Source organism: Ictalurus furcatus, chromosome 7, assembly GCF_023375685.1.
Source record: "Ictalurus furcatus strain D&B chromosome 7, Billie_1.0, whole genome shotgun sequence".
Lineage (NCBI taxonomy): Eukaryota > Metazoa > Chordata > Actinopteri > Siluriformes > Ictaluridae > Ictalurus > Ictalurus furcatus.
This window is the reverse complement of record NC_071261.1, coordinates 22,114,349-22,128,170: the sequence shown is the minus strand read 5'-3', so window position 1 is coordinate 22,128,170 and position 13,822 is coordinate 22,114,349. Positions and strand designations below refer to the sequence as shown.

Sequence of the window (13,822 nt, the reverse complement as noted above, 5' to 3'; positions counted from 1 at the left end):
TCCATATTCCGTTATATCTTTAAAATCTGACACATATTTACACGTATACTTGGAAGTGTATGCATTAAAGTAATTTTTGTTTATGTTACGATGTTTAATTTGTACATTTTCTTTCAATTTCTTATTGTAGTTGCTAGTTTACTGTTAAATGTTTACATTTTTAGCCACTTTCTTATTGTATTGCCAGTTCCCACTGTTGTAATTTTCTCCTCTGTCCTATGACAGTGAATCCAGCTAGGAAGGATAGAAAGCTCACACACACACTTTTCCTTGACGTCCATGAAGCCAACCATGGCATCTTGCCAAATTGCCACCCACATCGCATCATCAAGCTTGGAGGAATGACAAAGCCAGATTTACACCATGTCTCCTTTAGAATGATAATGTACTCCAACTCTGTGTTTAAACTGTTCACAGCACAGGCTTATTAGCTCACTGGAGGATGTTTCATGTTCTACTTTAAACTGAAATAATATAAAGGAGTGGAATCCGGCCATAAACTATGAAAAAAGGGCCAATCTAACGCTACAAAACTAAATTGTAATGCTGAATTCTAAAGCTAAATTGTGCTGGTCTGTATGTTTTGTGCAGTGCATGAAAAAAACACCTGTCCAGGTGCAAAATTTGACACTGGCAGGCAACAGTTTGCAATAGAACCTTGCAGTGATGTTGTTTTGGAAAAAAAAAAAGTGTATTATGTACAGTATGTACTGGATATGGAGTGTTTTATTGTGTGCACAGCTTCTATAATCTACTACTACTCTAGCCTATGTTTTTGCCACTTTATCTCACAGATAGATTTATAAATTGAGATTTTGAAACGCTTGCTCTATGCTGGCCTTGTGGAAGCTTCGCTACACCAAACATATAGCTGGAGTGAAGCGACCAGGTCAAATAATGACAGAACCGACAGCATGCAATAATCAAAAAGAGTACACAGAGGAGAAGAGGACCAGTTGCATGTGACCCAGCTAACAAGTTAATGTCCAGACTGTCAATGTAGAAACAGTAAGGTAAGAAAAAGGCTGTCAATTGTCTTATGAATGAATAAAACCTGTGATTATATAACATCTAATTTAGCAGGACTTAAAATCACATTCAGTCTAACACATGATTCTCTTACTGTAGGAAACTTTCCCAACACCACAGAATAAATTTGTAATCAAATACTATCACCCATTTGTACTCTCTACATTGAAGAGGTATAAAGTTACATTAAATGTTGCAGTGTTTTTGGCTAGCAAAATGCTGAATGGCTGCTGCATTTAGAAAACCCACTGTGCATGGTGAGCGACTGAATGAAAATGTCATGCTCTGTGTGCATGGTAAGGACTTGCCTATGTGTGCAGTGGTAGAAGCTGGACAGGTTCAGCTTCAGGGGTCTGGAGAAATGCAGGGGAAACCTTGTTTCTCTCAGTACACAGTTTGACGAAATAAGGGAGATGGAGGGAGATAAAGGAAGAGAGTATGTCAAATAATTCAGCTTGAAGGATCAACGTGTGCCATATGTTCTGGATCCAATTAATGAAGTGGTGGGAAATGATGGTGAAATAAATGTTAGACAGCACTGGTCTTGGAATGGTAGGAATTAGGATCAGAGGAACATGATTATGCTAAATAAAATCATCATCATTTGTACAGTTAAATTAATAAGTGTGACATTCTTTAGCATTTTGGGTGGATGCCAGACAGTAGTAGAAGCAGTCAGTAGTAGAAGCAGAGTTTGTCATTTGATTATTCAAGCCACTATCTACTGTCAAAACAATCATGCCATATTAAGATTAATAGGCATAGAAGATAAAATATCTTTATTACAGTTCCACTGAAAATATATAAAAAAAATACCATTCTTACTTTATAAAACTACCTTTAATCCCATTTTACCTCCCTAATTTGCTAATTTACTAATTCCCACCCACCAGCCAGCTCTCCCCATCAAGTGATAGCATAACACACTGAGGAGAGCACTATCTACCCTCTTCTACATACACAAGCTCACAGATGCCCAAGAGCACCTAGTGTCACTGTTATGAGAGAGAGAGTACGTCATCCCTCCCAGTTAGAGGGTGTGGCCAATTTTGCTCCCTTGACTCTGGATGGCTGTGGCAACATTGGGATTCTAACTTGCATATCTCCCGATGATAAGGCAAACGTGACTGTCATCTCAATGTGTCTTTGCTCAGAGTGGAGCTAGTTGGCTAGTAGCTTTCAAGTACACAATCCTGATTGGCTCATCCTGTTTTTTTTTTTTTTTTTTTTTTTTAACCATACAGCTTGTTAATGTTATTAAGCAAACTAATGGATGCTGTCATTTGATGTCTGGGATAGATGTATATGGAGAAATCATAATGATGACATTGTTGACTTTTTATGAACATTATTATAGTGAAACTTCTGCACAAAACAGTATGATTTGACATATATATCAGCTATGCTACCCTCTGTTTGCGGAGCTTTCTAAAGCTTCCATTAACCTATACCATGGCTTCTCTCTGAGAGCTCTTTAGTCATCTCCTGTTCAACCTCAACCATGTCTCTGCTCAATATTTGAAACAGGCTGAGTACATCTCCTGTCCACTCCTAGCATCATCAGCTGCTTTATACCATATTCATTTACTGAAGAGCAGAGAGTCTGTTCTGGGGGATGACGTTGCTCGGCTTATGTTCTTTCAGGTCTACACCAGGGAGTCTGTGTCTTATCTCAGCTGGAGCTATGTGAAGATGGGGTGATGGCGTCTGGCTTCATGCAATGACAATGTTGTGCGGAGGACATCCTCCTTCAACCTTTTTTTTCCTCTGTTGCTCAAAGAACATGTCAGGTTTAGACCGTTTTCATTTTATCCCCTTTCAGACAGTATTTTAGGGAATGAAAAAGCCTTTTAAAATGTTTCAAGTGCAGCTTCGACCCCTGCACCGTTTTGATAGATGTTGACCATTAAAATTCCACCCAAGTCTTTGGCACTGCTCTCAGAAATGGGCATTTGATGACCCTCACAAATCCTGTTCCACAATATCATACACGGTAAAATCGGCAGTATTAAATAAATGCCCACTGTGTTAAATTTACTCCTGTGGAGTGTATTGATTGCTGTAGTTTTTACTTCAGAGCTGTGTCTAACAGCACTGTGCTCAGCGGAAAGAGGATAGTAGAGATGCTTTGACAATTAATCTGACTACCGATTTTTTTTTTTTAAGTGCCTTTCAGTTTTTATCCTTTGGAAACACTTCCTGCTGGTTTTGTAGTGAATCTCTAGTGGAAAGACATCAAGAGAAAGGGGCCAATTTAACAAGACAAGCCACCAACTGCTTTTATAAGAGTACATATATTAAGATTTCATTTCAAATCAAAGGTTTTTCTGCCTTTTATCTGTTACAAAAGTGAGGAAATATCTGTTAAGATGAAAATCAGTATTTCCAATATTTTTGGATACAGACTACCTGTTCCCTTTCAAAGGGAACTCAATGTTGTGTGAGCTTCACGCTGTGTGAAGCGCCCTCGTGCGTGACCGGTATCTGAAGCTTGTGACGCCTATTTATAGGCCTGCTGTGATCAGGTGACATGGTAATTAAGCGTGTTGTGTGATATAAAAATGGAACCTGTGAACCATGTCAGCCTTATTATCTTCAGCGAGACTGCATGCCAGTTTGTGTAATGTTCGCAAAAAGACTCTTCATTTCCTCTCTATCTTTTAAAAAAAAGAAAGATAAAAATCTTTACTTTTCCGTCCCTTTAAAAAAAAAAAAGAGAGAAAAGTATGGGTGAGAGAGAATTCAGGAAGCGTGTCGTGCCTTGATCCCGTTTCATCACGGGAGGACACGCTTTCTGTGTGAAGTGTATAGGGATGGAGCATGCTGGGACAGCCCTCGAGAGGTCTGACTGTGCACATTGTGAAGACCTTACAATTAGGCAGCACTGCTCACTGCTTGCTCTCTTCTTGGCCGAAGGGCGTTGGATCGCAGGATCTGGGCCGGCAGCCAGCTGGCTCAGGTCCTGGGGATCTCATATGGATCTGGAAGAGGAGCCGGAGACAAGCACTGCTCTATCTCTTGCTCTCTCTTCTGGGTCTAGGTCTCTGCCGGTTAATTCTAGCATGATCCAGGGAACTGGCGATTCAACATCGAGATGTTGTTCTTGCCCACATGAAGAGCTTGGGGCTCAGGTTGAACCTCAAGGAAAGCATGGTTTCTCCAGAGCATAGGGCAACTTTTCTAGGGGTTATATGGAATTTTACTACGATAAGGGTGTTTCTGTCTGTAACATGCTTAGGGTCAATCCTATCAACACTGAACAAGATAAAGCTGGATCTGGGCATCCCTCCAGTCTCTATGAGAGACTGTTGGGGATTATGGCAGCAGCAGCCAACGTTATAACATTGGGCCTATTGCACATGAGACCGTTTCAGTGGTGGCTGAAAATTCAGGGGTGTCGACTGAGGAGGAAACCTTTGAGAGTAATCAGTGTCACACGGCAATGTCTACATGCTTTGAGAATTTGGAGGTGTCCCCAGTTTCTAGCCTCGTGTCACACTTTAGGGGCATCTACTTATCGTAAGACAGTAACGACAGAGCATCCCTCATGGGCTGGGGTGCAGTCTTAGACGGCTGTCCAGCTCACAGTCTTTTTATCAATGAATGCAATGTTCATTCTGGGCAACCAGAATGTGGGGGCAGACAGCCTGTTGAGGGAGGGGCTGAGGCCTGGAGATTGGAGGCTCCATCCACAAGTGGTGTAGTCCATATGGCGGACGTTCGGCCAAGCAGAAGTGGATGTATTCGCTTCCAAGGAGACAACACACTGCCCGCTGTGGTTTGCCCTCACTCCTCCCACACCACTGGGGCTGGAAGCCATTGTGCACACCTCTGTATGCTTTTCCCCGTTCGCTCTGCTCCCACAAGTTCTAGCTAGAGTTTGCCAAGACCATCTGCTGCTAGTAGCACCTTATTGGCCAGCTCAAATATGCTTCTCAGAGATAATATCCCTGCTAGATGGCACTCCTTTGGAGATTCCCGTGTGCAAGGATCTACTGTCTCAAGCCGAAGGGCTGATTTATCACCCTCGGCCGGAACTAGGGGCACTGTGGGTCTGGCCCCTGTGGAGCACCAGCTCATAGATTCTGGTCTCACAACTGAGGTTGTAGGACCATGTTGAATGCTAGAGCGCCATCCATGAGGAAATTGTATGCGCTCAAGTTGGGTCTTTTTGTCTCGCGGTGTGAGAAACGTCAGTTAGACTAGTAAACTGTGCAATAGCTATAGCCCTGGAGTTCTTATAAGGACGTTTCTCAGCAGGGTTGGCTCCTTCTACAATTAGGGTCTATGTGGTCGCCATTTTGGCAAGCCCCTATTGATGGAACCTCAGTGGGGCAACATCGTCTAACATCTATGTGTGGTGTCAGGTGGCTGACGCCCATCTGCAGGCCACGCATACCTTCCTGGGACCTTTCTGTGGTCCTGTAAGGTCTGTCAGGTGCCCCATTTGAGCCCTTAGAGTCAGCCTCAGAGAAGCTTCTGACTCTAAAGGTAGCTCTTCTGCTGGCCCTGACATCTCTCAAGCGAGTAGGAGATCTACAAGCTCTCTCTGTTGCCCCTTCCTGCCTTGACTTTTTCCCTGGATTAGCAAGGCCTTTTTATATCACAGACCGGCTTATATTCCTAAAGTGCCTACGTCAGCAAGTAGCGTTGCAGGCTTTCTGCCCTCCTACGTTCCTCACACCGGAACAACAGAAATTGCACCTACTGTGTCCAGTAAGGGCTCGCTGTAATTACATCCACCACTCTGGCCAGGGGCATAAGTCAAAGCAATGGCTGGTCTGTTTGGTGGCGACAGTAGAGGTGATGCTGTGTCAAAACAGCGCATTTCTAATTGGATAGTGGAAGCAATCTCTATCGTTTATGAGGCACGCAGTCTCGCTACACCTCTGGGCATAAGGGCTCATTCCAAAGTCGAAGACTTTGTCCAAAGGGGTATCCTTATAGGATGTGTGTGCTGCGGCGGGGTGGTCTACGCCGCACATATTCATTCGATATTACAGCTTGGATAAACATTCCACCCTGGGCTTGAGTGTCTTGCAGTGACCCTCGGGCTTGGATATTTTGAACAGTCTATGCCCTCAGTATGACGGAAAGGGTATTCTTGTTCCCACAGCATGAATCTCAAGCAACGTCTCATTCCCTTCTCAGGGAACAGGCTTACATGCATAACCCAGACGTTCTCTCTGCTTCTTTATTTATTCCAAAGGGTTTAAATATACTCTCACTGTCTTCCTGTTGTGTTTCTGCTATGTTTTACTTCTCTTTCCAGTCCCCAGGACATTCTGCTGTAATATTTTGTCTGTTATATTCTATGTAGTCTATAGTACCTAGTCCCTAGTTTTATTTTGATCATCTCTGATTTTTATTTGACTTTGTTTTTGGTGTTCATAAAGCTATATGACCCCCCTACATACTATAAGCATTTCATGACATCAGATTCCATATCAGAAAACCAAATAATATTTTCAGCCATTTCTGAGTGATTGTTCACAGTCACACAGACATTCTGACTCAAATTCTGACTTAATTTTAATACAGTGATTATATCTCTGATTTAATTGACAGGTATCTCACTCACCAGTGTCATGTTTGGTGCCTTTGGCGCAGGCCACTATAGCACCCATGCTGGGCTGAGATGTCATGCCAGCCATGGAGTCCACTGCCACATCAACGATATCAGCACCCGCCTCAGCACACGCCAACATGGCCGCTACGCCTGCACCTGCTGTGTCATGAGTGTGTATGTGGATGGGAACATCTGGGAATCTATCTCTCAGAGCTGTGATCAGCAAGTGACTCGCCTCAGGTTTTAACAAACCAGCCATGTCCTAGACAGAAACTCTCAATATCACTACATTGCCTGTTTCATATCATAGTATGCATATGTGTATATATCAGTTACAGTACATCTGTTACATTTCCACATGCACACACCCTACCTTTATAGCCAGTATATGTGTCCCCGCCTTGACAAGTTCCTCTGCTAGCTCCAGATAGTATTCTAGTGAGTATTTCTGTCTCATGGGATCAGAGACGTCTCCTGTGTAAGAGATGGCTGCTTCCACCACGCCTCCAGCAGAGCCAGCAGCCTCCATCCCCATGAGCATGTTAGGCAGGTAGTTTAGAGAGTCAAACACACGAAAGATGTCCATACCATTCTCCTTCGCCACTTCACAAAACCTAAAGATTGGGAGGAAAGGTGTGTCAAGAGATTCATATTTAGAAGCTTTAACATCTAACAAGTTCCTGGTTGTTACATATAATGTAATTCACTTGGTTTGGACTAAGTTAGTAGCTGATTGAGGTAGCGCATGTACACTGAAGTGGAGTGGCATCAATAGAGGATGTAAGGTGATTAGAGCAGGGAAATATTGTTTTGCCATTGTGTACAGTATGAATATGTTAAAATGAGTCCTAAGTTCTGAGTCTTGTTACCTGCTTTTGACCTTGTGCTTTGAGCTTTTACGCTTTTTGATTATCATTGTCTGGTTTTCTGTATTTAGGATGTTTACTTGTATGGACCTTAACCCTGTTTTGACTATGGTTTTGGATGTGTTTAATAAACAATGGAAGCTAAAATGTCTCCTGTTACATGTGTGCACAATTTTAGTCCAAGCATGTTTCAAAAATCTCACCACACCAGTGGATTTTGATTGCCATACCCTTTACATGTTATCATGCTTCTGTGAGATAAAGCAGTTATGTCTTGTTAACTTGTTGCTGTGCTGTTTCAGATAACGTTATAGAGTGACAACGGTGACAAACCTGCACATCACACATGAGCTGCAGAAATATATTTTGTACATTACTTACATTAATGTAAGTAATTTTAGTCCAATCTGGTATTGAATATCACACTGCACTAGCTAATTATGAGTGCCACACCCCCTGTTGTGCTGCTCACACCCACCTCAGTGCAGGTGCATTAATTTCTGGCCTTGAATAATAGTAATTGAGTACAAAGAAGAAAAAACAATGCATAAGTTATGCTTGTTGTTGCACTAATGTAAAAAGAGCACAAGAGACCAAGTGAGAAAGTCAGTGATGAAATGACATTTCTTAACATTTCAGGATTATGCTACTGTTTGTCACTCTCTGTAAAAATTAATGGCCAATTCATTCAGTCATAATATCCATGTGTGTGTGACAGATGGAGATGGAGAGAGTATGAATGGAGCGAGGATAATTCATGACGTAAGGATATTCATTATATGTGGACATGAGAATAATGTAATATAATACTTGAGGAACCTGATATCATATATATAACTTGATATGAATTTGAATGAGAAAGAGCAATGTGACTAGAGTTTGTTCATTTTCATAGAAATTAATTCATTATAAAGGACATGGCTTTTAACATAACCATGACACTTATTATACAAACTGAGTTGTGTGAATTATTATTATTTTATTTTTTGTACAGATTTGGAAGTGTGAGATCATGCTGACTTGGTACATACATGTTTCAGTAACATAGAGAGGGACTAAACTTTGCTCTTGTGGTGTCACAAATAAAATCAGTGCATGGTGCATTTCCCAGCATGACCCGCATGGCTTTCATTGTGACAAGTTTTGGTTTGGCTTTGGCCCTGTCTCCATGCCTGTTTTACTCTTGGCTTATTTCCTGATTGTGTTCACCTGTTCTATGTTTAGATCCTGATGGGTCTATTTAGTCCCTATTATATCATTGTCTCATTGTTAAGTCTCATCAACGTTACAGTGCATATGTTACATTTATTATGAGCCTTTTCCTTTTTACTGTATTGGATTATGGATTCGCCCCTTTCATGCTGGCTCCTTATGATTTGCCCTATGCTGTGGATCATGACTACTAATATTGATTTTGCAGTACATTACACGCAGAAGCAATTTTTTCTGTGTACTTTGAGTTGAATGCTTGCATGTGTATTTGTTTGTACTTGAATACGGCGTTGTCAGGGTAGTTGGTGTAACCCACGGCATTAGCTCCTCTCAGCAACATCTGGAAAGGCACATTGGGTATTAGTTTTCTCAGCTGCTGCAGTCTACGCCATGGACACTCTGACAGGAAGCGCATAGCCACATCGAATGTAGCACCTATGAAGAAGCAGGGAGAGGTACAGAGACAGATGCATATGATAAAACACTCGATTTAACCTCAGGAACATTCAGACAACAAGTATTTTGCTCTTAAGTGCATGCGGTGGTAAAAGTAACACTTAACTAAATTAGAGTAGACAGGTTTTGTTGTCACTGTACAATATTCATAATGCAAGTACATAAACTTGAATTGATCTGAATGAATTACTTAATACCCCCTCCATCCCCCCATCCCCCCATGTCCAAATTGAATTTTTGTTGTTGTGCTATTGTGTGTTAACCCTCTAGGACTGTCATATCTCAGCCCAGCCATGACTCGGTTTCCTGAGAAGCAACACCCACTTCTAACATGGCCGCTGAGGACTACACTTCCCACACACGCATGCGCTTACCCCTTCCCCGGAGTTCTGATCACACACACCTGCAGCCAATCAGTTCGCACTTTCACCACAGCTTATAAGAGACTTTGGATGCATACTTACCCTGCGAAGTAAACGTTCAGCTGACTAGTTTCTCTGTCGTTATCCAAGCCTTATCTACCATGTTTATTGCAAAGTGACTTTGACCATTGCTTACGTTCCCAACCTCGATTTTGGCCTTGCCCCGTTTTGTTTTGTTTGCAGGATCGCCTGACCCTTGCCTGTTTCTCGACTACGAACTCTGTTTACTCCTCTGGATTATACTGCCTGAATCTGCCACCCGCATCTGCTTCCGTATTCCCCACGGTACGTGACAGATTACTTTGCCTCCAAATGGAAGCAGCGGGGGATCCGCGGTGGCATCAAGCCGTTGAAGGCCAAGGTCGGATTATTAGCGAACAGAGACAGCAGCTAGCCAACCTGACTGAGCAGGTGGCTAGGCTAGCTCAAGCTGCGCTGGTCGCTACACCAATGACTGCGCATTTTCCTCCCATGCCGGCACCGGAGAAATATGACAGAGATCCGGCACGCTGCCGGGGTTTCCTCATCCAGTGCTCCCTGTTTTTCTCCAGCTGCCCAGACATGCCGGAGAGTCGGAAAATGTTCCATTTCATGGAGCTATTGACCGGCAGAGCTCTGCTCTGGGCCACGGTGGAATGGGAACAGGGAGAGAGCACCATCACTACCATGGATCACCTGATGGAGCGATTTCGGATCGTCTTTGATCACGCTCCAGACAACAGGGAGACCGGGGAGGAATTACTGACCCTGAAGCAAGGGACACGCTGCTTTGCGGATTATGCTTTAGAGTTTTTTACTGTCGCAGCCAGGAGCGGATGGAACCAACCCGCCCTAAAGACTATGTTTCGCCAAGGATTGAATCTGGATATAGTGACAGAACTGGCATGTCGCGATGATCAGTTAACTCTTGACGCACTCATTAGCCTGGCTATTCACCTAGACCGCCTGCTACAGAGCCGCCGCTAAGTACGCAGCGAGGCGGATGTTGCGGTGCAAAGTCTCCCCGCTGAACCCATGCAGCTGGGTCAGGTGCGGGTTAACACGGAGGAGAGAGAGAGAGATGGCGTCGTGAGCTTCGTTGCTTCTACTATGGTGAGGAGAAGCGCTTCGTCCGACAATGCCCTCTCAAGCAACGCCGTGACATAGGAGACCGCGGAGCAGCTAAACTACATCAGCCAGGGGTGAGTTTGGGTCCTTTAACCCAGAGCGCATTTCAATCTGCATTCTTGCTGCCGGTCATAGTAGAATACTCAGGACTATGTTGTACTTTAGAAGCGCTGATTGACTCAGGAGCAGCGGGAAATTTCATCGACAAGCCACCATACAGCAGCACAACATTCCTGTTCGCCCACTAATCACACCACGCCAGATTCAAGCCATTGATGGGGCCCCCATTGGGGGGGGGGGGTCATCACACATTGTACTGAACCACTCAACCTCCGGACCAGCGCACTTTATCAGGAGAGCATGGCGTTCTACGTCACAGTGTCCTCCAGACATCCAGTGGTCCTAGGCCTCCCCTGGTTAGAACACCACGACCTGGGTATTTCCTGGACTCACAAAGAGATCACGCACTGGTCCCCCCATTGCATCAAACATTGTCTTCAGACACCCGTGATCATGCTAGCGACCACCTCCATCGAGAGCCCAAACAAGACTACCACAGTCCACATTCCCACTGAATACCAGGACCTCAGCGAGGCGTTTAGCAAAGAAAAGGCCAGTGGATTACCACCTCATTGGTCCTACGACTGTGCCATCGAGCTGCTTCCGGGCACTACTCCACCCCGAGGAAGGGTTTACCCACTATCACAGACTGAACAGAGAGCTATGGAGGAATACATCCACGAGGCACTACAACAGGGCTACATAATACCCTCTATGTCCCCAGCCTCCTTAGGATTCTTCTTTGTGGAGAAAAAGGGAGGAGGGTTACGACCATGCATAGACTACAGGGGTCTAAACCAATGCTGTATCAAGTATTGCTACCCTCTTCCGTTAGTACCAGTCACTCTAGAACAACTTTGCGCTGCTACCATCTTAACAAAGCTGGACCTGGTCAGGATCAGAGATGGAGACAAGTGGAAGACGGGGTTTAGCACCACCTCCGGGCACTACGAATACCTGGTAATGCCATATGGGCTTTCTAGCGCTCCCTCTGTCTTCCAGTGTCTAATAAACGACGTCTTAAGGGACATGCTGGGACATAATGTAATCACGTACATTGACGATATATTGATCTATTCCAGTTCCAAGGAGGAGCACGTTCACCATGTCCATAAAGTCCTGCAACGATTACTCCAGCACCAGCTGTACGTCAAAGCCGAAAAGTGTGAGTTCCATAAAGACACCATTTCATTTCTGTGGTACATCATCAGCGCTGAGGGGGTTACCATGGACCAAGTAAAAGTAAAAGCAGTAGTAGACTGGCCCAAGCCTGCAACAGTGAAGGAGCTACAGAGATTCCTGGGTTTCGCCAATTTCTACAGAAGGTTCATCTGAAATTTCAGCTCCATAGCAAACCCACTGACGTCCTTGTTGAAAGGAAAGCCCAAACACCTGCCATGGAACCCAGCTGCCCAAGCAGCACTTGATCAGCTCAAGAAGGCCTTCACAACCGCTCCCATTATCAAGCTCCCAGACCCATCCAAACCATTCGTGGTGGAGGTCGACGCATCAGAGACAGGCATAGGAGCTGTTCTCTCACAGCGTTTCAGAGAGAGGCCCAAACTCCTTCCGGTGGCATTCTTTTCACGAAAACTATCACCTGCCGAAAGAAACTACGATGTGGGCAATAGCCGTTAAGTTAGCCCTGGAAGAATGGTGACACTGGCTGGAGGGAGCTACACATCCTTTCGTCATATTCACTGATCACAAAAACTTAGAATATCTATGTACTGCAAAGAGGTTGTCACCCCGTCAAGCCTGATGGTCACTGTTTTTCGCCAGGTTCCAGTTCACCCTGTCATACCGACCCGGATCCAAAAATACTAAGGCTGATGCCCTGTCTCGTCTGGACAACACTGAGGCTCGGAGGAACCATGAGGAGTACATCATACCCACCTCATGTATTATTAGTGCCCTAGAGTGGGAGCTGGATCAAGCGCTAGAGAACATTACCCAGTCACAAGTTCCAGAAACATGCCCTTCGGGTAGATGATTTGTGCCTGAACGGTACCGACAGGAACTCATCGTCTGGGCCCACACGGTGGTTGGCACAGGTCACCCAGGGGCACAACGCACATACCATCTGTTACGGGAAAAGTACTGGTGGCCTAATATGGAGAGGGAGATACACAGAGTGGTGGCGTCATGTTCATCGGGTGTGCAGAGTAAAGTACCACGGACACTTCTTGCTGGCAAGCTCAAACCCCTACCCGTACCAGAACGCCCATGGTCACATATATCTATTGACTTTGTTACAGATTTACCCAAGTCCCAAGGTAACACAACCATTCTGGTAACGGTGGACCGATATTCAAAGTCAGTAAGGCTCATTCCACTACACGCCCTGCCCACCGCATTCATGACAGCCGAATTACTATTTCAGCATGTATTCAGGTACTTCGGCATCCCGGAGAAAATAGTCAGTGATTGAGGACCTCAATTCACGAGTCAACCTGGAACTAGGCCGGTTCCTTAAGACATTCTGTGCCTCAATTCCCGAGGATTGGAGCAGATTCCTTCCGTGGGCCGAATATGCTCAAAATTCACTACGACACTCAGCCATGGGCCTCACACCATTTCAGAGCGTACTAGGTTACCAACCCCCACTGTTTCCTTGGAATGCGACTCCCACGGAATCACCAGAAGTGGATCAGTGGTTCCAGAGGAGCGAACAAGTTTGGTCCAACACACACCAGTGCCTGAGACAGACGGCACACACATACAAATGTAGAGCTGATCGCTGCCACAGTGAGCATCCATGTTACCAGCCCGGCGATAGGGTTTGGTTATCCACAAGGGACTTGAGACAACCACATGGCTGCAAAAAAACTCACCCCAAGATACACGGGGCCATTCAAGATCCTCAAACAAATCAATGAGGTTACCTAACATCTGGAATTACCTCGGCACAGCCACATAGCCTCCTCCTTCCATGTGTCATGACTTAAGCCCGTCATCACAGGACCTCTAGCCACTTAGGTGCCCTCTGAAACCCCTCCTGTACCACTGGAGATCGATGGGCAACCTGCATACCTGATCAAGAATATCCTCAACTCTAGGTGCAGGAGGGGTAAGCTGGAATATTTAGTCGAGTGGGAGGG

The 13,822-nt window shown here is 44.8% G+C and overlaps 1 protein-coding gene across 1 annotated transcript in view; it reads right to left on the bottom strand.

Moving 5' to 3' along the window:
- pcxb (pyruvate carboxylase b) overlaps positions 1 to 13,822 on the bottom strand; it is a 255,749-nt gene that overhangs the window by 37,520 nt on the left and 204,407 nt on the right. Inside the window, exons 14-16 of the mRNA XM_053629257.1 lie at positions 8,955 to 9,111; positions 6,972 to 7,212; positions 6,611 to 6,860 (exon numbers count right to left, since the gene is read on the bottom strand). Coding sequence (XP_053485232.1) covers positions 6,611 to 6,860; positions 6,972 to 7,212; positions 8,955 to 9,111 — 648 coding nt within the window. The remainder of the gene's footprint in view (positions 1 to 6,610; positions 6,861 to 6,971; positions 7,213 to 8,954; positions 9,112 to 13,822) is intronic.